Source organism: Anser brachyrhynchus (genome assembly GCF_964034855.1).
Source record: "Anser brachyrhynchus genome assembly, chromosome: 11".
NCBI lineage: Eukaryota > Metazoa > Chordata > Aves > Anseriformes > Anatidae > Anser > Anser brachyrhynchus.
In genome coordinates, this window is record NC_137706.1 from 16,478,223 (window position 1) to 16,505,849 (window position 27,627).

The following is a 27,627-nucleotide window of genomic DNA, read 5'->3' on the forward strand; positions in this document are numbered from 1 at the left end:
TCTGCATTCTCAGAGGGCTACTGCCCCTGCTGTGGGGTTATGTCTTACCTTTCTGTTCCCATTCATTGTGTAAAATGTGCTGTTTTCAAGTGGTGTGTTTCATGCAAAAGTGTAAACATAGTTTTGATAAGTATTCTAGTGAAAGGTCTAGTCCTAACCCATTAAAACCATTAAGAAACTGATCTCTGACTTCCTTGGATTTATTGTTTTCGTCTTTAAGAGAACACTGGAAAGAAATTTCTTTAAAGTTTGCAGCATTTTTCACATTAATAAAGGGGTTGATTTTGGCAATAACTATTTAAAAAAGTAGTTAGTAGTTAGTAGTTGAAATCCAATCAATATTTTCCTTCTGTGAATGAAACATTTCTGAAAATAAAGTAGAATAAAACTTTCTGAAATTCTTAAAAATAACTCCGTATGTCCCAGGCACACAATTCTTCACAGTACTATTCAATTCCAAATAGATGCTAACACACAGCTATTTTTTTCTCAAGTTTTTCTTTACATAGCACTGATCAGAGCTTTGAATGTTTGAATGCGGAATTTTTGTGTTCTCACTGTTTCACCAAATTACTGACAAGACTGACTATTAGTCTTGCACTGGGTCATCCTGAACTGCTGCCCATTTGTCACCAGTAGCTCCGTGGGTACCTGCAGGGGGACGCAATCAGTTTATTTCTGAAGTTGTGAAGTCTGGTGGAGGAGTTTTCTCCTGCCATAAGCACCTTGAAATGTGGTGCTTGCAGTGATGGCCGTGTTGGAAATGTGCAGTGCCTGGTCTGGATATGTCTGTCGGGTTAGCTGTGATTCTTCTAACGAAATTTAACTGCTAACAGGGAAGTGGAATTCTGAATATAAGGTACAGTACAGGTAATATTGAACATGACAGATAAGCAGCACCTGGGATCAGTTAATTGTATGTGCTGCTAAACCTCAATTTTACTCTTTCACTTACTGGCAGTCTGAGATTTCTGCGAAGTCTGTACGCCTTACTAAATCAACCATCTAGTTAAAAGCTTTGTGTACATAATTACCCCCTTTTTTTTTTGGTATCTTATGCAGTGATTGGTGTTAGTGCAGATGCCATTGGTTTAATAATAATAATAAAAAAAAAGTTGATCCCCTCTTCTGTTTTCCTTTGACAGCTGCAAGTCTGTCTATTGCTGCGGAGTGGCATGAGCCCCATGGTCTATCTATGGACATCTGTTCCATAAAAATATGGGATGCTATTGCCATGGCAAAATGTGCTGTTTGGATTTTAAAATGTTACCTGAATGTTATTTGTTTTCTTTATGGAGTCTGTTCTGTGTATGGTTTTATCCTAAGCTGGTGAACAATGCCAGTATTTTTTCAGTGAAACTTCCAATTCAGATTTAAGCAAATTGGCAAACGACACCAGTGATGAAATCCTGATGAACATTTTAGCTATTGTTACTGATTTCCTTGGAGCTCCTATCCAAAGTTACAATGCTTTTTAGTGTTGGTCTATTCATATGTTTGTAGTCACAGGATCACATTCTCTCTTTCACTCTTTTGCTAGTTGCCCTGTAAATATTTCTTCATCCTTGTTCGCTTTGTACCCAAATTAAAATGTTAACTAAGTTACTAAAGAATAATTAACATTCTTTAAGAGTAACACAGCACAGATTGAGCAAACTGTGAAGATTTTGTTGCCCACTCTCAAACAGCTTTTTGGTTATGTTCAATTGGTTTCCTGTATTAGAAGTTTTTACATAGGTAATTATGCATACGCATGTATATTAAAAACTCATTGTAACTTATTGTTGTTTATGGTTTTATTAAATTATATTTTAAGATTGTGGGTTTACATGGGGGCAGTGTTAATCTATTTATTATAAATTATCACAGGTACAAGTGACCCATATGTGAAATTTAAATTGAATGGGAAAACTCTATACAAAAGTAAGGTAGTCTACAAGAACCTAAACCCAGTTTGGGATGAGACTGTAGTGCTGCCCGTACAGACCCTCGATCAAAAACTCTGGATCAAGGTAAGTTTGGGTTTAAAATTTTTGAAAGTTAGGTAAGTACTCTCTTAAGCAATTGTTTTCTACTTTAAAACCATTGTGATTTTTTATTCACTCGAGTAGAATAACATAAAACATGATCCAGTTTAAGAGTTTGAGCAATTTCAAATTAAAATGCACATATGTCTTTTCCAGATTTTACTTGCATGTTTTGCTTTCATTCTATGAAAACCCAAGTTGAAATAAAATTCCTTGCCTGGATATGTTTAAGACTATAGAGCTAAATTCTGCTCTAACTTACAGTGCTTGTGCGAGCTTAGTGAAATCAATAGTGGTTTCATAAGCACGTTTTAGGAGTGTAATTTGGCAGGGTTGAACAGAATTATTACCTGGGATGCAGCCGTGACAAGTAGCAAAGCCTTTTCTCATTATGAGTAACGTTACAGTTACCAGAACTGCAAGCTACCAGTTGTGAGCACTAATTGCTAAAACATCTGTAGCAAGAAGTACCTGATTTTGTGCAGCATTTCATCATTCTGTTGCAGAGAGCATAAAGGAACAGGCACAATCTGTAGCAGCACACGTCTCTGTTTACATAATATTAAGAAGACGCTTTCAAAACACTGTTTAAATATTTAGTTAAAAATACAAATTAAAGCAGGGAGATGGAAAATTATCCCTGAATTATATTTAAGCTTTGATCATAAAGGCCTTAAAATATCTGTTCTTTTATCATCCAGGATAAAACTGGCTTATGATGTGAAAATTATAAATATTTTATTTTGCCACCAGGTGTATGATCGAGACTTAACCTCTTCTGACTTCATGGGTTCGGCATTTGTAGCACTCACTGAACTTGAACTCAATAGGTAATATGTTTATTTAGTTAAATGTTATTACAGCTTAATTGAGAAGCATGAGAAAGTAATGAAATGCTTTTGCTATAGCTTGGAATTCATCTATTCATGAAAACATATTCTGATTGAAGGGTGGGGAGCACATTTAAAAAATGAGAAATAGCTTCAGATAAATCCCACATAGGCGTGCTTTTATCCGGCATTATGTACGGATTCCAACCCAACCTGGATGGAGCCCAGCTCAGAAGAAGGCACACTTTTCTTTTTGTATCTCAGAATAAGGACAAGAGTTTGTATATATGATATTGTTTATGGAAAGCTGCACTAGAATAATTTGTGGAGGTGGATTTATGGCAGAAGAAAGGGGGAAGAAAAGTTGAGACCCCCTATTAGCTCCACGTATAGTGGGGTGTGTTTTTTCTGCAGATAATTCAACAAGGGAACGGTTGCCTTGCTGCCTGTGAGCTCCCCCATTTCCAACACCCCCTCCCTCCATCCATCCCTGCTGCAGCAGCATCTGGCCCTGATTTAGTGTGGAGGCAAGCCCTACGCCTTTTGTCTACTGCTGCTTGGTCTGAATGTGGAGCTGGAAGCCAGGAATTCAAGTTTTATTTCTCTCTTTTATACTCACTCACTGTGTGACTTTTTTTTTTTTGAAAATGAGTTCTCCCTGTGCGGATATATTATAGCTCCCATGGCTGTTGTATCTGAGTTTCCAGAAACATTAATGAATTTGTCTGTGAGATAGTGCCACCAGGTAAATACCAGCCTTACTCTTTTCAGCGAGGGAACTGAGTCACGGAGGGAGATGAAATGCACGTGGCAGTAAGGCAGAATACAGATCTTGTGAGTCAAATCCCAGCCATTAATGCTAGAAAATTCACTTGGATGAGTTTCTCTGTCATTCTTCTTCCCTGTGAAGTAGAGGCAGCAGTAACTTAATTCAGCATGTATCCACATCTGGAGAAATGCAGATAATAACATAATAACATGATAGGCTGTGTTATTTAAAAGGTTGTGTATTTTATCAGAACCAAGGGGGAAACCCTCCAGACTTCCCCCTTTAATATTTAAACTCAGTGTTGGGAATTTCAGGCAAGAGGCTGAAATTTGCACAGCTCAGTGTGACCTTTAGTAATGAACTCGAGTTAACTGAAGTCAACAAATGCTTTTTTTTTTTTTGCTTGCAGAACTACTGAACAGGTTTTAAAATTGGAAGATCCCAACAGTTTAGAAGATGACATGGGAGTGATTGTATTAAACTTGAGTCTAGCAGTAAAGCAAGGAGACTTCAAGAGAAATAATGTAAGTGGCTTAGGAAATCAAATTTATAGCTGAAATGTGTTGAGGTGAAAAAAAAAAGAGCTGGCATAATCTGATTTACTGGGAAATGCCACCTTTATTTTCATCTTCAGAGACTCTATACTGAAATCGAGATAGATCATAGCTTTTTTTTAAAAAAAAAAAAAACAACACATTTAACTGGGTAAAAGGTGCTTAGACATCTGTAGCTGAATGCTTTTGTCTTGTAGTTGCAAAGTGTACTGTGGCAATGCTTTCCATGTATCGTGTACATGTTATCTTCCACTGCAACGGGCAAGTTGCTAAAGTGAATGTGTGAACTGTACTTACTTGCTTTAATTGCCATTTCAGGGCATACTGTTTTCTGATTTTCACCCAGAAACTTAGATTTTATCACCTAGAAAGAACCCAGTAATTTGAATGTGATTCTTATTTTTTTTCTTATCATGCCAATGAAAAATACATTTTTGTGAAATCTAAAAACAGGGATTTAATGTTAAGATTTAAACTCTAACAGTCCTGCAGAGAAGCACACTGGCTGAGGAAGAGATTTCTTGTAAAAACGAAAATTCTGCTACTGACTTCAGTTGAACTTCACTCCTGACGCAGAAATATGGTGCAACTTTTGGTGATGCTAGAAACACCCAAAACCCCCCCCAAAAAATACTGGGCAGAGACTGTGAACAACACAAAGCTGATAGATTTTAAATTAAGTTGTGCATGTGTTGTTTTTATTTATTTGTTTTGTTTTGATTTGTTTTTGTTATAATCTTCTAAGATTCCTTCTAGTGTTTTACACAGTGTGGAGCAAGCCTGGTCAACCCATCCTGCTACTGTCCATGCAGCAGCTTTGCAAAGGGTGGGGAAAAGTCAAGAGTAGGCATTTTCTTAGATCTGTTTTTCAAGCCAGACCGATTTTAAATACGTGACGTAAATATGTAAAGAGAAAATCTTTCTGCAGTCTTCTGTATAGTCTAGTGTGAAAGTTGCTGTTTACAGCACATTATTGAATTATAGGTATGGAATTTGTCTGAATAGGTTTATTTCTAGAAATGTAAATGTTTAAAGGTGGTAAAGTTAACATGGGATGTCTGCTGTTCAGTATTTATTTTTCAAATTGTCTTTTTTGAAAACTGTAAAATGACCCACTACATTAATTTAAAGATAATTGTAAAGTTACTTCTACCTTAGTCTGTGAATATTAAAAAGCTTAGTGACATCAAAACGCTGTTGTTATAGTTATATAACTACGTTATGAGATGGCTTCAATCTTGGGTATGAATTCACCACTAACTTTTACAGGACAATGCTGTTGGCAAATGCTATCAGATTGCAGGAAGGGGTGAAGCAAAGATGGTATCTTTATGTTAGCCAAAAGAACCTCAGGAATTCTTCTGGGATTTTTAGGAAGGCATGGGCTAAAATGGACTTAACCAGTGAGACAGAAAATACATTGGTTTAAAGTAGTAGCTTTTGGTACTCTTGGGTGCTTACTTAACATTCAGAGTGCAGTTGATAGAAGAGTTGGTGCACACTGTAATTTTTTTCAAAGATGATGTTTTAAGCCCTTGTATTTTAAATGCAAATTGCTCAGCCATTTCCAGTGGAATCAGAACAGTGAAATGTCTCTGTCCACATTAGCACTTAACAGCAAGATGATTTTTTTAAACTAGCTTACTGTAGAACCAGATGGCACCAGAAGTATAATCCATGTTTCTTCCTAATGGTTCTGGGTCCCTCTGATTATTATTCTTGTGTTTTGTTTTTTTTCCCTCTTATTTTTGGTGCAATGCAGGTGCTTTAGGTTTGTTGATTATGTGCCATGAGGGAGGGAGGTAAATGAATGCAGTAGTAGATCCAACCCCCCTACTAAGCTTTTCTAACTCATTTTATAAGCTGATGTTTGAATTATTTTGCTAAACAACTTTCCCCATTTTATTCCTCCTCTGTTTTCCCTCTGTGGGTTCTCTTTGTTGCAATGGTGGGGACTCCTGAACAGAGATGGTCAAATCGGAAGAAACGATCTTCATCCAAGGTAATTCATAATTTTTTCTGTTCAAAAAAGTCCACTCACAAATCTTTGTGCCCTTCTCTGAAACAAGCTGTAAAAATATAAAATCTTGGAAGTGTAGATTCAACCCAAGTGCAGGGGTTGTGATTACCTTTTGGATTTTTGATTTTTTCAATGTGGTGAGAAATTGCCACTGTTTTCTTATTGTATGTCCTATGGTAGCATCTATCAGTGATCGAGAGTAAGACCTCATTCAGTAAAGAGTTGGAGAAGGACACAGTCTGTACTAAGAAAACATTGGTATAAATTCAACAACAAAAACTGTGAATTGCTTATGGATAGGTAGATATTGGTGTTGAAAATGGGTCTTCTGGTTCTCAGTTGAATTGTTTAGGCTGTCTCTTGCCACTGGAGAAATTTGTGAGACAGCATTTTTTCTAGTTGTTCCTGTGGGTTTTGAAATTCCTTTTGTTCTTGGGATGGAGAACGAGTAGGCAGTTTTCATTATAAGCAATGTAACATGATTTCAAGGATTTGTGTGTTGCTACATATCTACAGAACTTGCTTTCCTTGGTCTTCTGTAGCAGCCCTGCAGATTGCCATTACTTTTATATTCCTGCATTGTCGCATTTTTGCATTAGATTGTAACTTGTTCGGGAAACAGTGTGGCTTTTTATTTGTTCTGTAAAGCTTTAATTTGCTATTGAGTAAATAACAATGATATAGAAACTGCAAGGCCCAGTACACAGCTTGAGAGCCTTACAGTCTAACTTTCTGAAAAGCAAAATTTGGCTCTTGTGAGAATACATATGCATCTTGATATTTTCCCTATATAACTATTGGTTTGTGCCTAAATAAATTGAATAATTAACCTCCTCTTGTTTTATTCATCATAACTGTGGTGTGGTAAGTAGAGGAGCCAACCCTCTCAGGTATTGTGCCAGCAAGTATATTTTTGTAAATAGAAGAAGTGCAAAGAACAGCCCTTGGAGCTGGCTGGCTGCTTGGCGAGCCCTGGTTCCAGGGAGATAACACAGACCCTTACCGCTGCGCTTGCAAAGAGCCGCCAGACATCCCTGAATGCAGTATGACAGAAAGTGATGGAATAATTGAAGAGCTCAGTGCTTTAGTTTTTAACTAAAGCTCTGGAAATTACTATGCCCTCACTCAATCAGTGTAGCTTGATCCCCCTCTTTCTCACGCAAGCACACACAGCTGTCTCTTGACGCTGGTTGGCTTTGGGTCCCAGAAAAGGGAGCCAGGTTTTTAAACTCTGGTCCTTTTTGTCCAGAATAGCCAAACTTCTGTCTTGGTTGCTGTCATTCATCTTTTTTTTTTCCAGCTGTACACTGTATCTCATTGCATTTTAAATAATTTTTTATATATACATTTTTTAGACCTTTAGCTATAAGCCATATTGGCAGGTATCTCTGTTCTCAAGACTCTGGTTTGTGCCTTCGCATCTCTAAATAAAATTGAGATGCTAAGGCATGGTTAGGAGAATTAGGAGAAATGAAAGTATTGTTTAAAAGAGGAGGGGACAAAAAGACAAACAGAGCTGCAACCCTGTGCTCTATTCTGTTACAGTCACTAGAGGGTAGGAGAGCTTCAGTTCTTCCCAGGGAAGACACAGTTCATGCTCCAGTGTGATCTCTAAAGAAAAGCTCTGTGACCATCCAAAGGCAGTAAAAGTATTTCCCGGCATGCGCCGGAAAAATCTGACAAAGCAGTATTTCCTAGTTTATTGATTCTGCTACTGCACTAAAACACTAGTACTGTACATCAATAACCATCTTTAGTTAGGAAACTGGTCTGTGGAAGCAGTACTAGCAGTTTGTGGCAGAACATAAAGGCTAGAGAGAAAAATTGTGTGCATGGGGAATATAGGTGTCTAGGGAAGGCACAAGAGGTTATGGAAGAATGGCCAGAGAGTATGATGGGGTAGAAAACAATGTTGCTGGACGAGATAAAGATATAGGAATAAGGGAGGCAGGGGAAATGGGAAGAGCTCTGTAATGGATGCACAAACTCATATCCTTTCTGGCTCCTGAGCTGACAGTGGTTGGTTGTAGCAGGAAAAAAAAGGCCATATACTTTCCGTTTGAGCAGCTAAACTGAGACAGATCTAAATTTCATCTCTTTGGGTTGAAGTAAATAAAAGTCTTGTATTAGGAATGGTTTTCCTGATTTTTTTTTCCACTGAACTGTAGCTGACCTATATCATAATATTTAGCTTTTATTTTTCTAAAAAATACAGGGGAAATAACTTATTCTAAGGATGGGCAAAATGAACTTGTTTTTCACAGTTTTTTTTTTTTTCTTACCTATATAAAAGAAATCTGGTTATACTCTAATTTGACCGTGTTATGTTATATCAGTGCAGTTGGCAGATTTGGAATATCAGTATACTAAATGAGTCCTGTCACATTAGTCACAGGATTCTTTCTGGATTCTGAAATTCACCCCAAATGGTTAGTACCTCTGCTGGTATTAATGCCCGATGCAACCATATGTCAGATTGGCGAAGGGGCTCAGATGGGCTCTGGTGGATACCATGTACTTTTCATGTGTTTTCTCCAAGCTCCTTTGCTTTTTGAAGGAAAAGCTTTGTTTCAGACAATGAGAACAGCAGCAGTACAAGATATCCAGTCTAGCTATGTCTGTCTCAGTCGTTACAAATATTATGCAGGAAGAATTTCAGTCGCCAAATATTGTCTTTTAAATCATTTTGGTTTGAGCTGTTGAACTGGATGATTTAGCTATCTGTTGATTACACAGTATATATCTTTCACTGCTGCTAGAAGGGAATCATCTCACATTTGGGCAGTATCCCAAGACATGGGCAGCACATCCAGAGCCCTCATTTTTCATAGGAGCTGAGAACAGCATTGTCCTCTGCAGGAGCTGTCTCCAAGAGTGCAGCTTTCTTCTTTGCACTGCTGCTCTCCATGAGAAAAGGGAGGGGGATACTGTTAAGTAGTATCAATATGTGAGCTGATATCTGTGTATTGGCAAGCTCTCCTCTCTTTTCTGATTTTTTTAAAATATTTTATTTTTTTTCTGGAGCTATCTGGGGCGCAGAAGGAGCTGGTAACTATATCTGCTGGAACCCAACGTCCTGATGCTCAGTAGCCTTGTTTGTCCTGGGTGGCTTGAATCTCGCCCTGAGTGCCCCTCGTGCTATTTCCAGCATTTGTACAGCTGAGTAACCTTTAAGTGTTGAACATCTACGAAGCAAATAAGCAGGCTTGCTTGGGGTGGATTGACCTGCAGCAGTTCAGTCCTGAAACAAAAGCGACACAATTGCCACCTTGATAGCCTAAGCTGATTGAATAAATTGGCTGAAAGGCTGACCGGACCCAAGTGCTCCTCGGTGTCTCCTCACAGGGGAAAATCCCTCGCTCTCCTTTTTCTGCGTGGGCTGTTGTGTTTCATTTTTGCCTGCCTCATTGTATTTGGCTTTCTCCCACAATACCCCGTGGGCAGCGGCGTGCTCGGAGCATTTCGCAGAGCGTAGGGACTCGGTTGCCACGGGGTCACGCATCGTGGCGGCAATCTCGTGTTGGTTCACTTGCCTTTCTCGCTGCCCTCTCCTCTTTCCCAGGGGGAGACTGCCTCTGCGAAATGGTTTCCCTGCCTAATGAGGAGAGGTCCAAAGAGTCTTCATATTTGCGTGTTGTTGTTTTCTCAAATGGCAAATTACGTGGCCCAGTTTCTATGTTTGACCTCTTCACAGGGATTGCAGCAGGCTTTCTGATGTCCTGTCTCATCCTTTTAAATGAAAGATGTGAGAGATGGGCTCACTTCACACTTGGCCACCTCACTGTGTCATTTAAATGTACAATTTTTCTGCATCTCTTTATTGCTTCAAAAACAAGTTTGAACTTGGGGCATGTATATGTGCATCAGGAAAAGAGACAGATTGGAAAGCAGTGCTGATGCACCAGAGGGGATTCACAGGGTGCCTACAGAGGGAGATTATATCCAAATGGTGCTATCAGGGAGACTTGAGCTCCTAAAGGATTTTGTGAAGCTGGGTCAATGAGCCGGTTCTTTCCCCTCCAAAGCTCAAACGTTCTTGCTCATCTCTTGTATTTGTTTCTGTGAAGGCGGAATATGGCCCACCTGCTCGTTCTTGTCAAGCTTTCTTCTTTAAACCAAAACCAGAAAGTAGTGGAAAACTGAAAAATCGTGTGAGAAGCTTTTATACTCATTTCTGAAACCAGAAACTAGTTTCTGAAAATGATATTGTCAGCACTGTTTTTTTTGTTTGTTTTTTTTTGCTGTTCAGAGATGTGTGCTATTTTCCAGGGAAATGTCCTTTCTAAGTATTATGGAGAAAAAAACCCTTCTGTTCCTCTTGTGACAGGGTCCTGCTTCATGACAGTGCTATTCTTTTGCTTCAGAAATGATTATTCACTACTTTCCTGATGTTTTGCTATCCCTAAATCTGCAGTAAACGTGAGCTCTTAAACTTTCAAAGCATCTAGTTGTTTTTCATAATAAAGCTTTCTGGATATTCTTGTGCTCACTACTTTCTTTCTGTCTGGCTTGTGTGAGGGATGCTTTTTGTTCGAGTTGTTATCCATTTTACAGCATTGAACTGCTCATAAGGATGACCTTTATGGTATTGCTGGTTATTTGCAAAGTAACACCCACACCAGATGCATGTGTGAAAATTTTTCAGTGCACGCAGAGCCCTGAAGTCAGAGCTCTGTCTGGAAACAACCCCTCAATTTCTGGTGTCAGGGCCAGAAGCTTAATTTCAGAAGTGATGGATGGTGGTGGGGGATAAGTAAACTTGTCCAATGTCTCGCGCTCAGGACATGTGCCAGCTTCCATCATGAAGCATGTGTTTCCTAATTTCCAGCCCTATAGCCTGATCCGAGCTTCAGCCAACTTTTCTGTACCTCTGCAAGGCACCTTTATATGGGATGCAGCCAGAGTGTGAGCTGGCTGACTGCAGAGGGTTTGCAGGAAAATACAGCAAGAGAGGCCTGAGGGACCTGGCATCTAGTTTGGGAGCACAGCTGGAAAGAGCTAGGGTTCAGAGACGGGAGGAGCTGAAGTACCCAAGCACAGAGCTGTCTGTAGCTTGGGTGGTAACAGGGGAAGGGAAGAGCTGAATAGATTAAAAAAAAATAAATTAAAATTATTGCTGATTAAGCCGTAACATCTTCCTTTTCTCTCTGGCTTAGAGAGGGGTTTTGACTTTTCTGGTGTAAAGGCAGATTAGTGTAGTGATGGCTGGAGGAATTTTTTAGTGCTTGTTTTGCCACGGACTGACTTTGTCAGACTAATGACTGCACTACTGTGTTCTCTGCTCTCTAATAGTTTTGCAAACTCAGAGGGAGGCTGTGAAGTTTAATCAATTAACTCTGTGTAAATCTGTTTGAAATAAGTAGGTGCGGGATATCAGAGAGGAGTTGAGACTTCTGAAATAAATAACGCGGTATTAATTTCTTCACCAGGGAGGCATTTTCTGTAGTACAGCCTTCCCCAGGCAACACTAAAGTTGACTCATTGAGGGTCCAGGTCCATGGGCCTACCACACACCTGGGTTTCCCCAGACATATTTCCTTCCAGAAACTGAGTGGAAAGTGAGACAGTGCCTGTTTGGCTGGGATTTCCATCAGGGTTGTCAGAGGAATAGCCTGCAAAATATGTGGGAATGCTGGGGAGGTGGTGGCAGAGCACACACAGAACAGGTCCTCGGTGTGCACGTAGACAATAGGAGGCGCAGGAGATGTGTCAGACCTGCCAAGCACACACGACCTGGGCACATCCAGGAAATCCAAAGCATTCCTAATGTGATGGGCTGTCTTGCAGGGACTCAAGTGAAACAGCTTTCCTGGGGCTTCATGCTGCTCCATTTACAGAGAGGGTTGTGGAGGTGGGAGAGCTGGGCCGGGGAAGGTTGGAAGCAGGCTGCATCGTTGAGCCTGTGCTGAGGTGGTATAGATCAGCACCATGCCCTAAACCAGTTGAAAACATTTGGCTCCTTTACCCAGTGTGATGCTCTGAAGCGATGCCAGATCTTGTCCAGAGAGTAGCCAGGTCCTGTTAACATAGCTGGAGGCCAACATGCTCCTCTTCTGAGATGGGCTCAGCACCAGAGCACAGAGTGCTTTTGCAGATGTGCAGCCATCCAAAAGAGGGGTGTGTGTGTGTGTGTGCGCACAGGGCTGTTTGCTCAGGGCCACCTGTTTTGGGAGGTCAGAGTTGATGCATTGCAATGTGCTCTAGTAATACCGAGCTGCAGGTGCTGATGTTTCCCGGGAATGGTTTGGGCACCTCTCAACACGCCTTTGAACTGTCAAGTTTTTGGCTAATAGGGTAGGGTTATGTATAGGACAAAATTTGTATAGGAAGACCCCACCACCACCGAGTGACTCCTTAAAATACTGGACTGGGTATAAAATGAAAAGAATCCAAACTTGATTTGAAAACTGAGTGATAAGAACTCTCTTTTGTGTTCAGCCTGGAAGCTTTGAGGAGAACTAGATGTTTTGTTTTTAAAAAATTGTAACGCAGATTATAAACTTTGTCTGTTTTTTTGTGAACTAACATCAAATACCTCTTCCTCCTCTGAGGAAGGGCGGGGGGGAGGGAAAATCCTTGGTCCTAAAGCAGCAAGTACATCACATCAAACATGACTATGTTAAATGCTAAAATGTTCAAAGTACAACTGAGATAGATAAAGGCTTTGATGGGAAGTGGATATTTCCCAGGGACATTACAAGCAATAATCCAGATGTTACGGTGTAATGCAACGAGTGTCCATGGATAGATCGGGAGCTCAAGCCAAGCAACGCCTGCTGTAGGCCTTAGCCCTCCACTCCCATGCTGTTATGCCATATGGAAGCAATCTCCAGGCCCCTTTAATAGCCAGCTTTGGATTCCATTTTCACAGGGCTCATAGAGCTAAGTGGAGCTGTTTTATGGACAAGTTAGATAGAAGCCTTTCCAAGATAAACATCCAATTCGAAATTAGGACATACCAAGCTGCAAAATTATTTTAGGGCATATTTCATGGAAGCACTGCCATTTTTCTAAGGCGATTGCCAGACTGCAGAATGCCCTTTGATCCCATGTGGACATTACTCCCTTTTTTATAAAAAGGATTTTGAAATAGTTGCAGTGTTTAGGGAGGAATATATCTGCCGGGACTTTGAAGTATGTCCATGGGAACAGTCATGCTTTAGCTTTTTGGCCTAAAAGATGAACTTTAAAAAAAAAAAAAAAATTACATTGCAGCTGGATTTATGAATCAAAATCTCATTTTCTTTTTAAAGGTAGGAATTTTTCTCCAGTGTGCCAGGAAAGCCAAACGGGGTGTTTAAATAGAAGTATATTAATATGCTTGTGGGATTCAAAGAGTTGGGTATTTTAACCAGTAAAAAGCGAGTAAAAAATTTGTGAGTTCACCACCCATGATTTAAGAATTTTGTTGCTGGGTAATTGATCCATAAAAAGTAATCTTCAGACATCAGGTGCTTTTGCAATCATTTTATTTAGCAACAACATTTCTTACTTGCTTTTAAAGCTAACACGTCCTGTTTTAAAGTGACTTGTGAAATCTTCTCCTCCGTCTTGCTCCCACCTGTATATGACATGATTGAAGCTCTGAAGTGTGGCGAGTTAAAAGTTGCTTCACAAGAATAAAATACGGCAGGGTTTTTACTGCGGGAAGAAAAGTATAGCCTTGGGTTTTAATGTTTCCAGCTCTCACTCCCCCCAAATAAAGGCCTATTTAATCATCCTCTGTCCAATAAAATATTGCCAGTTAGCAAACTGTTAGCACAGCCATGCTATGTTGGAGGAAATCGTGAAGGTAACAAATGTGGCTACCAGTTAACCATAACTCCTGATAAAGATCCAAGTCGTGTCAGTTTTTTCAGCAGGCATCAGGACTTTTGATTCGTGAGCTCAGTTTCTGGAAGCGGCAGCTCCAGAGATCTGCAGGCAAAGAGCTAATGCAGAGGACAGGCAGTTGAGTGGTGGAAGACGTGACTTCAGTCTTTCACCTGGTCATGGACTTTTGTACGTCTGTGGGCTACCTCACAGGAAAGGACAGACCAAGTTTTGTGGATGTAGCTGGAGACGTTTGAGTTTACTTTTGTTTCTCCCCTCTTCCACCTCTCCTCCCTAGCATTCTCCTGTGTCTTGCCCTGAGCCAAGGTAAGAGTGTGCTCTAAATGCACGAGCTCTGCTCTCACCAAAGGTCAGCCAGGTCAGGTGAGGTTGACTTCTCTGCTGGTTTAAACCAATGTGCTGATGTTGCTCTGATGCTGAATGCAGCCCCTTCACGGGGCCAAGTGTAGCATGGAACGGGCAAAAAAAAAAAAAAACGGGTAGCGTTTTTGTGCCCTCAGTTCTACTACTAGGGAATGGTGATAACTCTCTCATTATGATTTCGTATCACTGTCAGTGTGTGCGTAAAAACGTGGGTTTGTGTGTAAATGTTTTGTGTCCCTGATGTGTTTTTCAGTCGAGTTTCATGCGGAGTATGCGACTCTCTGACTCTTTGCGCAAGAACCAGTTGTGGAATGGGCTGGTCACCATCACGCTTTTGGAAGGGAAGAACATCCCTGGTGGGGGCTTGGCAGAGGTTTTTATTCTCCTGAAACTGGGAGATCAAAGATACAAGAGTAAGGTAAGTACTAAGAATTTCCTTAAGTTTGGAACTATTCTTAAATCTTTTTTGTAAGATCAAAACCAGGAGGCCATACCAGGGACACTAACATTTTACTAATGTTATACATGGCAATATAGAAATAGGAAGTTGGGAATTGTGTGTATCTGTTTTTGTGCTTTTAACATACTCATGTTGATGGATGTTTGATGTTGATATGAAACGAAAGAAGGCAACGTGCATCACACATGTTTTTTGTTCTCTGCCAATACAGAAGTCAGGTTTGCAATGTTAGGTATGCTGGAAAAGCAGACCTGAAGTGGCTTCTGGTGCATTCTTTAAAGCATTTTTCGTGAAAAATGTTAACTTTAACAGGGGAACAAAAAAAAAAAATAAAAGCCCATTGAGCAGTGTTCCCAAAGCTCTACATTTCGTCTCTGAAGTCTAGTAAGGAGAGAAGCTATAGTTAACAACAACAAAAAAAGTTTTCTGTTGAGAAGGCAAAAGCCCTGCGTGTCATGAACTGAAAGTGTGGAGGGAGGAGAAGGAAACAAACAAAACCCCTCCTGTACAAAATGTGCAGAGAGTTCACAGAACATAACGTTCAGATGTAGACTCATCTGAAACCTGCACTCTGTCCTTCAGAAAAGACCTCAAACCAAGGTCATGATATAATGTTTTTTATTCAGAAAAGCAGCTTTCAAAAATAACAAATGTGTTAGTTATTTTAGAATAAATATGTTATTCCAGTAAAGATCCCTTTTTATGTTTCTCCTTATGGTCCATAGTCTGTATCATGAATTTGCAAGACTCTGCAATGTTTGCAGTCACAGAAAATTAAAAAGTTTCAGAGGGGGAGTCCAGGACAATGTTGCCTGCAGTGAACTAGTTGCTTAGCATTTCTGTCTGGGGTCCAGAAAAAGTTGGGGACTGCAGCTTTAACACTGTAGTAAGATTTCAGATTGGTAGTACTTCACATTCTTTCCTGGAGTTTATTTAACTTATGAAGTACAATCTCATAGTCAAGAAAAGCAGACCAGGTGGGGTGAATCTGTCATGGTCCAGCTAATCCTGTTGCCTGTTCCCTCAGTGGCCATGCTGATCGTGGTGAGTGTGGTGCAAGTGATTTAAGTCCCAGTCTGGTGAATACTTGTGTTCTCAGAGTAACCTGAACATGTGGAAGGTCTCAGTGAACTCAGCAGGACAATTTACCGATATCAAATTACCTGGATGTTAATATTTTTCGAGGCTGATGCTACTTTGCCTGTATCATAACACCAAAGAGGAAAAATATTTGTTTGAATTTCTGAATTCATTCAAACCTGCTTTAAGATGATCATCTTCAAAAGGTTTATTCTTGATTTCTTCCAACACGAATGATATTGAATGATGGCCGTGGCCCACTGAAAGTGGAGCTGGTGGATCCATCTTGCATGTCAGCATTTCTCCAGCCATTCACTGAGATCGCATTTGAATATTTATCATTATTGGAAGAGGGAAAAGAGCTTGTAGGAAAGACGAGGCTGTGCGGTGGGCTACGGAGCTTCGGTTTGAATGACCTTCTTAGTATTTGATGCCCTAACATCTGGCCTTGTTGTTGTAGAAGAATTGATATGTGCTTTACTGTGGAAAAAAGTACCATTTAAGAAAAGTAAATATTATAACTGCATGTTTTCTAGACACTGTGTAAGAGTGCAAATCCTCAGTGGAGGGAACAGTTTGATTTTCACTACTTCTCTGACAGGAAGGATATGTTGGACATTGAGGTCTGGAGAAAGGATAACAAAAAGCATGAGGAGCTTTTGGGAACGTAAGTTTTTTGTTTTTTTCTTTTCTGAGGGAAGGTTAAATGTAAAAGGTAATGTGATTTTTATTATTTTAAATTGATCAATTTATTTTCATTACCAGCATCGTATTGTATTTTTCTCTCCTTATTCTGGTCATGTGCGTATTCGTCTGTAAAGGTATGTTTATTAAAACCTACTACTGGTTAACTGATTAGCCATGACCTGAATGCATAGACACCCAAGCTGACTTTGCACGTGCAGACTGTAAAATCCAAAACACCGTGGGAGCTCAGTGGCAGCTGTTTTTGGGAGAGCTGGTGGCAGCAAGGAGGCAGTGTTCATCTGCACGTGCATGGTGATATTGCTCCAGCCACTGTTGCTCTCTGCAGGGCTGCTTCAGGTTGGTGCCAGCTTCGGGACCTTTCTGCTCCTGTTGAGTCGAGCTGGTGTGCCTTTTCTCTGATTGCTGGTGTAGCCTTGTTTGCATATGGGTCCTATTACTTAGGTCTGCTTTGTTTGGGTAATCTCTTCCCCTTGCCACAAAAGCGTGACCTCTGTGTGGGGCTGGTGCCTCGCACTGTTGCACAAGCTCCTGCTGTTTTAAAGCATCGTTCTCAGGGGTGACCTCACAGGTGATCTCTCTCTCGTAATTTATACCTGATTTTGTCCCACTGAATTATTACATTATAATTTCAAATTCTATATGTTATGTCACATCAGCAGCTTGTAGTTGTACCTTTTATTTTAATTTCTTAATGGGAATAGAATACGGTTCCTACTGTTAAATCCTGATTCTTCTTGTCCACTCTGACTTCATCCTATTTTGTACAGTAGAAATACAGTCTTGGTTTCCTAGAGGTAACTCTATCTTTCCTCCTGTCGCTGTCCTCCCTTCTTTTGGCTTGCAATGTTAGGCATCTAGACCCATCTCCCCAAACTGTCTGCACTGCTGGGTATATACAACAGCACTGAGGACCATTTAATTTACCAGAGCCCTGCTTGGGTTTGTTTGTGCTTTATGCACTTGCAGGATCGCTGCCCCAACCTCTAAATTCTTAGGGGCACCGATGCTGTCTGCAGTTGTTTGCATTCTCACCTGGTGAGTATTTCACAACTTGCTGACTAAATAGCAGCAGCTAATAAGAACATTCTCTTGCTTTAAGTATTCAAATAGTTTGAAACTATTCACTGAAAAGAACAATGCCCTTTGGCTCTACAAATGTTTGTGGTTTTGCAGAGCAGGAAATGCTTTCTGGCTGAATGCTGTTGTTCATCACATGTAGAAGTGGCTGGAGATGAATCTGTTCCTTCCATTCTCACAGTTACTTGTATTACTTCTGATATTTTCTGTTTGGAGTTAAGAAACATAGCAACATTTGTGGCTTGCCTCAGTTCTGTCTCCCTGACAATGGAGGAATTTCCTTATTTTTTTTTCTTCCACTCTTCCTACTGGTTTCAGGCAGGTGGTGTTCAGGGTGGCAGAAAAGATTTAGTAAAATGTCCGTGGGTTATATTCAGTCATTACATATAGCAGTATGCCCCAAAATAATATTTGCATATTTTTAAGGAAAAGGCAAAATTTGCTGCGTGTTAACTAATAATTCTGTGGTTAACTTATGGATAGAGTAAAATTCGTTATGTTCTCCCAGGGTTGTGTAGGCAGGACTGTGTTGGTTAGACCTTTTTTAAATAAAAATAAAATAATGAAAAAAAAATATATATTTTAATATTAAAATGAAGTTGAAGAGATGCACAAGGCAGAGTCATTTCTGATGATCCACATCACCGAACTTCAGTGCAATAAAGACTTCTGTTAGTTCCATTAGACCTCGGTTTTTGTGTAGAATGGATGCTTTAAACCCTTTGGAACATGTCTTTTTTTTTTCTCAGGCATAATTTGTTTTTAAGGTAAAATATTGTTCTTGAAATAGGACCTGAAGCCTATGGAATATATAGAATAAGAAATGTATTGGACCTTTGGTACTAAACACTAACACCTGGGGCATTCGTCTGCTTCTGAATTAGTGAGAAAGCATTCGGTGCGATTTCATGTCACCCTTCCTCAATCATGAAATGAACCCTCATTGTCAGTGCGCAATGCAATCTAAATTATTACATTCAGCCTACCTACATTGTCCTTATATTTCCAACGGGATCCAATTTCTCTTCCTCACTTAATATACTGCAGCACTGAGTGGTTCAGCTGCCAGTCTGACACTGAGGGGTGGTTGTATTTTGGTGCTGGATGAAATAATCCCTCTATTTAGTCTGCACAGAACTGCTAGTAACATTTGCTGAATGTTTTTTGTGTCCTTTGGGGTAAGAGGCATGCTATAAACAGGAGATGATGTTAATGTATATTAATAAACAAAGGTGTTAATGTGTGCAGAATTTGTCGAGGCTTTGTTAAATTGTTTATGCCAAGTTGTTAGCGAGTGTTTCCGCATTAAGAAATATGTTTTCAAAAAAATTATACTACAGAATGTGGTTCTTTTCTCCACAAATTTACATCAAGAAAGAGCTTTTACAAAAATCACAAGCCTTAAGACGATGAGCTATGAGGTGGGAGTGTGTCTGGTATCTTTGAGGAATGCCTCTGGTAAATGGTGTCTTTGCAACCAGGAAAAATCTGTTCTAAAGGCCATGCAGTTGGGATTAAGCAGTAAAATCTTTGGTGGCTGGGCCCATACCTTTCATTTAAATTTCACCAAATTTATGTCTAGAATCAGTCAGAATAGGACCATATTGTCTCTCTGACACCTGTGGCATTTGAAATCCCTTTCCAAATATTAATCTTGGACACATGTTACTGTCTACTGTGATAGTGATTCTGACCTCTTTTGCGAAGGGCTCCAAGAATTCTGGAGGGAAAAAAAAGGCAATGTTTTGTGTAGGTGTTATGATACATACTTATATATGATATATATATATATATATATTTAAAGACACGTGCTCATCATAATTTGATGAACTGTGGATTGGGTAATAAAATGTAACTCCATGACTACTGATAAGTGGCTAAGCCCAGCACCTTTTAGTGAAATTTTAACATTTCCTTTCCTGATAAAGTTAAACAGCTAACTCCAAATTTAGTACATACTGTTCTCAAGTAAAATTTGCATCTCTTCAAAATCAATCCCAAAAAGGGGTGGGTGAGGGGAGAATGGGTTTCTCAGTAAAGATGAAGGCTGTAAGTCAAAAAGTCAAAAGAACAATCATAAATGAAAACTAAAGCAGTGGTGTAATCCTCTATAGGACTAGAGGTCGATATAGAGGCTTAGACCTCTATATTGATCAAGAAAAGGAAGGAAAGCATTTAATTAATCGTGGTAAGAAAGGTGGTACATTTGTTTTCACAATGTGCTCTTAGCTTACAGACCTGTATCCCCTGTAGATCATGTATATGGCTCTGTGAGAAAGATTATTGAATTTAATATGTAATTCAGGGAAAGTTGTCAACAAGCAGAGCTGTCCTGTCCTGAGATGGGATTGCTATGTTGAGAATTTAACTCAGATCATTTGCATCACCTCAGGTGCAAATAATCTGATAGTTTTGCCCCTTGCATTTAGATCAGGCTCCTTCTGAGCAAAAAATAAGGGATTGTCTCCATCAGTTTTATGCTGTGCCCATCACCATAATTTCTTTCCATTTTCCTGTGGGGAAAAAATAAATATCTGAAACATGGTCTATCAGATATAAAACTGAGTAGGTAGGAAAGGAAGAGTTTCTCTTTCAGGAGGATGGGGGGAAATAGTTTTGAAATCATTAGACTCTGTTTAGTAGTGTAGAAGTGCTTGTGTGTAAAGTGCTGAATTTATATAGTAAATTGAATGTCTAATTGTTTCACCAAGATGCATCCTTTACAGTCTGATCAATTACCTTGTTTAACCTACATGAAACAGATTCTTTTTCCTTAAGCCTTTTGCCATTTGCAAGTGCAAATGTGGATTTTCTTTTCAGTTCCTCAAAAGAAAATACAGAGACATACCATCACCTTGAGTGAACACAGATGTTTTAAGGAAGTTAGTTTGCACGGAAATCAGACATGATTTGAGGAAGAAATGCTTATACTCCATCTCCTGCTGCTTTCCCCTCCACATGTGCATCCCTCCTACCCCCACACCCTTATACTCAATCTTTTCTTTGACCTTTGGCTAATGAAATTCTTTGAATAAGTGAAACAATTCCAATTTGCCAAAACAAACTAGAATCATATTTAACTTTGCCTTTGAGATACGGGAAATTTCTGAGGATATCTTCTAGTGAGAGATGCACTGTTGTCTAAAAGAGCTGTCTTTTCTCTCGCTTTCCCCCATGGAAAGTTCTTAACATAAAAAGCAAATGCAGCTTTTCCCAGTTCTACGCTTTGTTGAGTGGGTGGCGTATGAAATGCCGATGTGGGAGATGTGTGGCCAGTGTTGCCAGCAGAACCACAGACCAGCTGGGTGACCCTGAGTTTTCCCCTTTCCTTGATTCAATGTCTTCATCTGTAAAAATAAAAACAAAAAAATGAGATAATGATACATTCCCCCTTTTGCACTGATACCTCAAGTATCAGTAAAACTGCTGCAGTCGGAGGAGCAACTGTGTTAATGCAGCCAAGGTGATGTTGACCTGCGTTGTGAAAGTGATAAGGTCTTTCTCAAATGCTTGCCTTTTTTGTTTGTTGTTTTCCTTTCTGATGTTTCTTTTCTTGTCATATCTTTCTGAAGTGTCTAGGCATAGCAATGAGCTTTAAATGCAACCTCTCATACTTGGAAGCCGCGTTGAGAGGCAGCCTACGTGCTGAGCAGTGTTGGTACTCTTCCTGGTTTGTTTCTCTTTCAAAGCACTTGAAAGCAGTTAATAAGGGTAAACTTGCAACCTGTTGTACGCTCAGCACAGTGAAGAGAAAAGAGCATATTTAAGGCAAAGCCATCCCTGTTGATTCTGGTCAGAAGCAGCTTACACAAAGAGCTGGGTTTTAATACGCAGAGCTCCTGGATGACTTACAAACTCATCAGAGCAATGACTTTTGCTTCATAACGTAGCTTGTTGGGTTTTAAGGCTGAAATGTTTTGGGATTTTTTTTTTTTCACCCCCCTTAGCATTCACAGAAAATAGGCTGTTAAGAAGCGGAAAGCATGCAATTTATAGCAGATGGGTATAAACTGCTCCAGCTCTACTACTGGAATGGGATCAATCAGGAACACTACATGCACCATTTACCCAGAAGAAACCCACCTGGGGGAACCCTGTGGAATTTTAGCCTATTAAGACAACACCTTAACAAGTTTAGTTTAAATAAAAACTTGTCGGCAGGCATTAAGCGGAGCGAAAACTCTCTCTCTCCATCATCCGCTTGCCGTCCCTTTGAGAAATGTGACTCCGTTTGCACTGTGGCAACAAAGCTTCTCCTTCCTTCTTTTTTTTTTCTTTTCATCTGTAACTTTTGTTCAGCTTGTTCTTAAAAGCCAAGCCCCACAGAGGTTCAAAAAAGTTCCACTCCATTTACTGGACTTCTAAATAGAAGGCATTTAGCCGAGCAAAGTGATTAGACTTTGTGGCATTTAACCGCTCCCTTCACATATAACTGGTTGAATGCTGATCTCTCCTTTAGCCCATCCTTATCTGTTATTATTGTCTCTTCATAAATGTTTCTCTTTTTTGCCTTTCTTTCTTTTTCTTTTTCTTTTTTTTTTTTAGTATCAGGCTAATGATGCATACTATTTGCTAGGGGTGGGGGGGACTTTTAAGACCATCCTTCCCTTTGGGAAATATAACAGTACACTGAATACGTAGCTCTAGTAAGGCTTGTAAAAGAGATTGGGGCATACAGTATAATGTAGCATAAAATGGAGTATGTGACTTTAAAGAAACTAATCTATTTTAGGCTAATGTTTTAAATTTTGTGTTTGCCCCTTTTCTTTTCCCCCAGGTGAAATAAAATTGCATTTTGAATCCATCACAAAGCACTAGGGTATTTTAGAGGGGAAGTGAGGCAGGCCAGAGTTAAGTTTTCCTACTGTACAACTTGCAGCCCAAACCTTTTACCTCAGCTTTACCACTAGGTGAACCAGAAAGCAAAACTGACAGTAAATACAATGGAAACTGGCTAATTTGTTTCCTATGTCTAATTTTGAGTTCTTTTTTTGTATTCTCTTGATCTTGAACAAGCAATTCAAATTTTATATACACACACATAAATATTTAAAATGTGGCTTAGCACCACAAAGATTTTGATGCCTGCTTGCTACTGAAATCAATATTAAATGTTTTTTTTGTATATTTAATTTATTTTTTCCCCAGCTTCTCTTACTCATTAACCCCTTGGGAATGTTGTTCTAGGTGCAAAGTTGATATTACTGCCCTGCCAATAAAGCAGACCAATTGCTTAGAGCTGCCTCTGGAAAAACATCCGGGGTCCCTGCTAATGCTGATTGCTGTTGCTCCATGTACGGGAGTGTCCATCTCTGATCTCTGTGTCTGCCCTTTGGGAGACCCCAGTGAAAGGAAACAGATTTCACAGCGCTACGTGAGTTTGCATTCCGACCCCCCCCCCCCCCCCCCCATTTATTTTTCCTTTATACTTGAAAGTAGTCAAAACTGCAGCCAAAAAATGAGAGGGGGGGGAAAATTGTCCAGTCATAATAACATGTCTCCTACCAGAGAAATCTATAACATGGAGTAGTTATTATGTTTAGAATGACAAGGAGGTTGGCAGGGCAGATAGACTTGAGCAATTTGGCTGCTTGTATTTGTTGAGTTTTAAGCTAAAGCTTTCCTTTGAAAACTTGAATTGTAAAAACTTGCATTGCATAAGAGATTATCATGGGGAATGAGAGACTATGAATATCATGGAGAGAAGAGCAGTTAGCTTTCTTTTCTCTTTTGGGAGGATACGTTCTGGACTTCCAACTTTTGGAGGACTGGCATATGATGGCTTCCATACTTCAAACCTATAATGTTAAGCAAGAAGGAAGAAACCTGTCTCTCTACAAAATGGGCAGTGAGATTGAAGCATGATGAATTTAAACAAGTTGATAATACTTTTGAGAACTCCTGATGGAGTGTGCTACCTCCCCAACTTCTACTAGTTCTGCAGATCTACCTATGTCCTTTTGTTTTTGTTTTAATGGACAGATAATACTTCCATAAACAAGCAGGGCTCATTCCAATCTCCATTATACAATTAATGTGTAATTTAAGTGAACTGAGAATCTCCTTAGGAGATGCTATCTTAAGTTGTCATAAAAACACAGGGTTACTCTGCAGTGAGAAATGCTGCAGAAATATCAATAAATATAAAAATGCAAGTTTCTCAGTAGTTCGTCAATTTGTTTCTTACTGAATTAAAAATACACATCCTAAACTAAATGCTTTCTTCTTAACAGTGTATAAAGAACTCCTTTCGGGACATAAAGGATGTTGGCTTCTTACAAGTTAAAGTGTTAAAGGCAGTTGACCTGTTGGCAGCAGATTTTGCAGGTATTCCATTTCTATTTTTCAGCATGCTATGCAATGATGTGTTCTGAGTGTTATTTACACTTTGTGCAGTACTGTAATTTGAGCGTAGGAAAGTAAATCTTCTGATCGCTTCTCTGCAGTGCGAAACCCACCCCAAGAAACTGGGATACCAAATAGTTTTGACTATGACTCACCAACTATGCGGGAAAGGTCCATTGGTTGGAGTTCTGGTTCCCTTTTGGATCTGATCGACATGGTCAGTAACTTAGGATGTCCGGATCAAATTTGTATTACACAGTGGCTCATCTGTGTGCCTGCTTTCTGAAATACACAATGAGATAGTTGGAACAGAAGTAAATGTTCCTCTGTAGATGCTGTGAGATTTGATTTACTTCCTGTAAGCCTCCTTGCAGAAGCGCAGCAAGTTTCAGGCTGCCTGTATTTACACCTAAGGAGGTGTATATCGAATACTGCCATCTGTTTTCTACTGTTTGTTCAAGGAGACTTGGTGGCTGGTGGGCACAGCATGTCACCAGCTTGTGTATGCTGCAGTAGAAATAATATGGTGTCAAATGAAACAAAAACACATTTAGCCCTTGCAACAGGAAAAGGAAAGCTTGATACAGGTTGTCAAGTCCAGCTCTAGAAAAGCTGCCTGTGTGAGCATGAACTTCTTGTCTGATTTTATCTGTGACAACTGTGCTCTGGGAAATGCCCATGTTGCATTGGTCACTTCTGTATTTTCAAATGACAATATGTAAACTAAGTGACTATGTAAAGTGATGGTGCCTGCACAGGACCATCCTCATGTTTCGTTGGGTGTCTTGTGAGTTTGTGAATAAGGGGAAGAATTTTGGGGGTGTCTGACACAATGCTGAGTGTGTGGGTTTGGGTGGCACTGCAAGCTGTCACCTGGTGGGGGCGGGGGGTGGATAAAGAAAGATCCGTATTAATGGGGAAGAGTGCAATGGTTTCTCTTAGAGATTGTTTGAGGCTTCAGTTTGGAATGATCTTCACAGCTTTTACTCCATGAAAAGGATAGTTCTTCCACTGTGCTTTACCTCAGATTGTGCCTAGTCCTGACAGCAATGGACACTAACACCATTTAAAAATACAATTTTCTATTGTTTCTCTAGGGAAGAGATAGAGAATTGTTATTTCTCTGTAGCAACTGCCTGGATATTATTATTTTTATCATCTTCTCCAGGATTCTGGAGACCTTTTAATTCCCCTCTGTATTTTGCAGCAGCATATAATTCACAGACACAACATTGTGTTGTGTATTTGCTGACATAGTCTTTTTTTTTCTTTTTTTTTTTTTTTTCTTTTTAAGATAACTTGTTGAAAAAGGCAGGGAAGATGCTACAGAGAAAATGCTCTGGTATTCACGCAGACAGTGTAACATAAGAGAACATTGCTCCTAGAATAAGGACCAAAGGATAATATCCAACACTAACCATGATACTATTTCAGTTTCAATTCACTGCTTAGCCCTGTATAGGAAGAAAAGGTTACTGCAGATACTAGTATTTTTAAAAACTGAAGAACTTGATTTGAAAACAAAAAAACCCTGCCAATAAGTAAAGGTGGCTTGTGCAGATGTTGTATCACAGCAAAGCAGAACTTTTGTCAAATGACAAGGCGAGGGATATCTAGAAATAGGTGCATTTTCAATCCAGACAGTGTTGAGGGAAAGAACAGAGCCTGGGAATTTGGAAAACTTGACTGATGCTAATGCAGTTGCAGTTGATGCAGTCGATGGATTTGGCCCCCTTTCCCTCATTACTTAAACAGGAGCATGTGGGTGGATAATGAACATTGGAAGACACACACAGGTTCTTGATTCTGCAATTCAAAGACTTTTCATACAGAGTATGTGACACACATTCCTTGTGCATAGCAGAGAATGAAATTCAGCTTAAGTAAAAGGTTACTCAGTCTGTCATTATATTCAAAATAGCCCAGGCTTTGAGCCTGATTCATGAAGCAAATGACAAATTGTTTTTCAATGGCAGTGCTGAAAATATCCTAGTATTATGCTGTAATAGACCACCAAATTGCAAAAGGATGCAGCCATTTTAGGTAAAAATAGCATAATTTCTGATCGTGAAATGAGAGACATAAAGATTAATTATCTGTTCTGAGCCATTCATAAATGATTAGTGCAGCAATTATGGGTTTCCATAATAGAGCCCTCCTAGAGCAGTGCCATATTTCCTGCATTGCCAGGGAGACTGCTCAGATTTATTGTTATTGATAAAAGTAAATTCAAAGTCCAGCTAAAAATCTGATAAAGGAATAATTGTGGAGATGATAAGAGGTGTGAAGATTTCCAAGGGTTAATAGGGGAGCCATTTGAGCAGGTGGAGTTCCTTCCTTGTCCTGTCCCACAGCAGTCACAAGTCTAGGGTATGTAAACTGCAGACCAGTCATCTCATGAGAAGTGTTATTCCACCTTACAGCTTGTTACTTACTCCCAAAATAAATACTGGATTTTGGTGTGATTTGGATTTCTGTTGTCAGTTGATACATATTGTCACTACAGATTTTAATTGTAAGTTCTTATCCTACTATTATAGTAGCTATCAGAAAACATCGTAGTTTCTGCTTTGATTCTGAACAGTGATTCTGAAAATCCATACTTTAACATTTGATGTAAATTTTAGGTGATATTCCATGCAGATATATCAGATATGTAGAAGCTCTTCAGCCACGGCTAGCCCAGGCTGAGTCTTCCATACTTTTATATTCCTAGATAATAGTTTTGTTGACATGAAAATGACTTTTTCTGCTTTGTTGGATGTTTTCTATGTACGCATGAGAGTTCTTCTCAAACACTGCATTTGCTCACTGACCAAAAAATAGCATTCAGAATACAAAATTATACAGTGGGATTGTTTCTGGCATATACCAGTTTGCATTTCAAACAGTTTCTCTGAAGGGCTGCTTATTGGGGAATGGGCACGTAAGCTGAAAAGAAGACAAATAGATTCTAGTAATATACATGTTTTTTTAAATTTTACCAATATTGACTAGTTAATATCCACTGTTTACATACTGAAAAGTTTCCATTTTATTCTATAAACTTCTTATTATGGTAAGAACCTTAAAATGTCTGCATTCATAATACCAAAAATAAAGATGAAGAAAAAGAAAGCTTTTGCTTAAATACTGTTTTTTGTCTGCTGTCTAAATCCCTGCGTTACTGACATAGTTGCATACGTGAAAGTTAGGCTGGAGCTGGAATGTCTGTGTCTGAGTTATGCAAGAACACTGAAGTTGAGATTAAATCAGATATTCAGCCAGACACGCTGATAAAAGGAACTCTGTTCATGCTGGAAACTGCTGAGCTGTGTTAAGTTGTGAAAGCTACAAATTCACGTAATGAGAATTATCAAAAAAATACATTAGCAAACATGTCTTCATCATAACAGGTTCCATGCTAGCATCCTCCTTTTGAGAGGAAGTTTGTTTTGGTTTTGTGTTTTGTTTGTTTTAAGTACTTTACCTGGTTCACACCTGAATTCTCCAGTTGGTTCTTCAGTAGATGGTGGGTTTTATCTAAGCTGTGACGCTACGTAGGGTATGCGTAGCTTCAAG

At 39.5% G+C, this 27,627-nt stretch overlaps 1 protein-coding gene and 1 long non-coding RNA gene across 30 annotated transcripts in view; one reads left to right on the forward strand and one right to left on the reverse strand.

The window, feature by feature from the left end:
* The window catches only part of MCTP2 (multiple C2 and transmembrane domain containing 2), a 154,187-nt gene that overhangs the window by 65,111 nt on the left and 61,449 nt on the right, over positions 1-27,627 (forward strand). For 26 of the 27 annotated variants that reach the window (XM_080607888.1, XM_080607886.1, XM_080607883.1 and 23 more), the window contains 8 exons: positions 1,870-2,012; positions 2,781-2,857; positions 4,036-4,150; positions 6,147-6,182; positions 14,650-14,814; positions 16,473-16,603; positions 22,909-23,095; positions 23,955-24,048. In XM_080607888.1, coding sequence (XP_080464014.1) covers positions 1,870-2,012; positions 2,781-2,857; positions 4,036-4,150; positions 6,147-6,182; positions 14,650-14,814; positions 16,473-16,603; positions 22,909-23,095; positions 23,955-24,048 — 948 coding nt within the window. Of the gene's footprint in view, positions 1-1,869; positions 2,013-2,780; positions 2,858-4,035; positions 4,151-6,146; positions 6,183-14,649; positions 14,815-16,472; positions 16,604-22,908; positions 23,096-23,954; positions 24,049-27,627 lie in introns of those variants that run through there. The other variant, XM_080607881.1, reaches the window with a different exon arrangement.
* The window catches only part of LOC308201104, a 31,199-nt gene continuing 24,150 nt past the window's right edge, over positions 20,579-27,627 (reverse strand). For all 3 annotated transcript variants that reach the window (XR_013956059.1, XR_013956060.1, XR_013956061.1), the window contains exons 3-4: positions 24,222-24,348; positions 20,579-21,068 (exon numbers count right to left, since the gene is read on the reverse strand). This is a non-coding gene — a long non-coding RNA (uncharacterized lncRNA). The remainder of the gene's footprint in view (positions 21,069-24,221; positions 24,349-27,627) is intronic.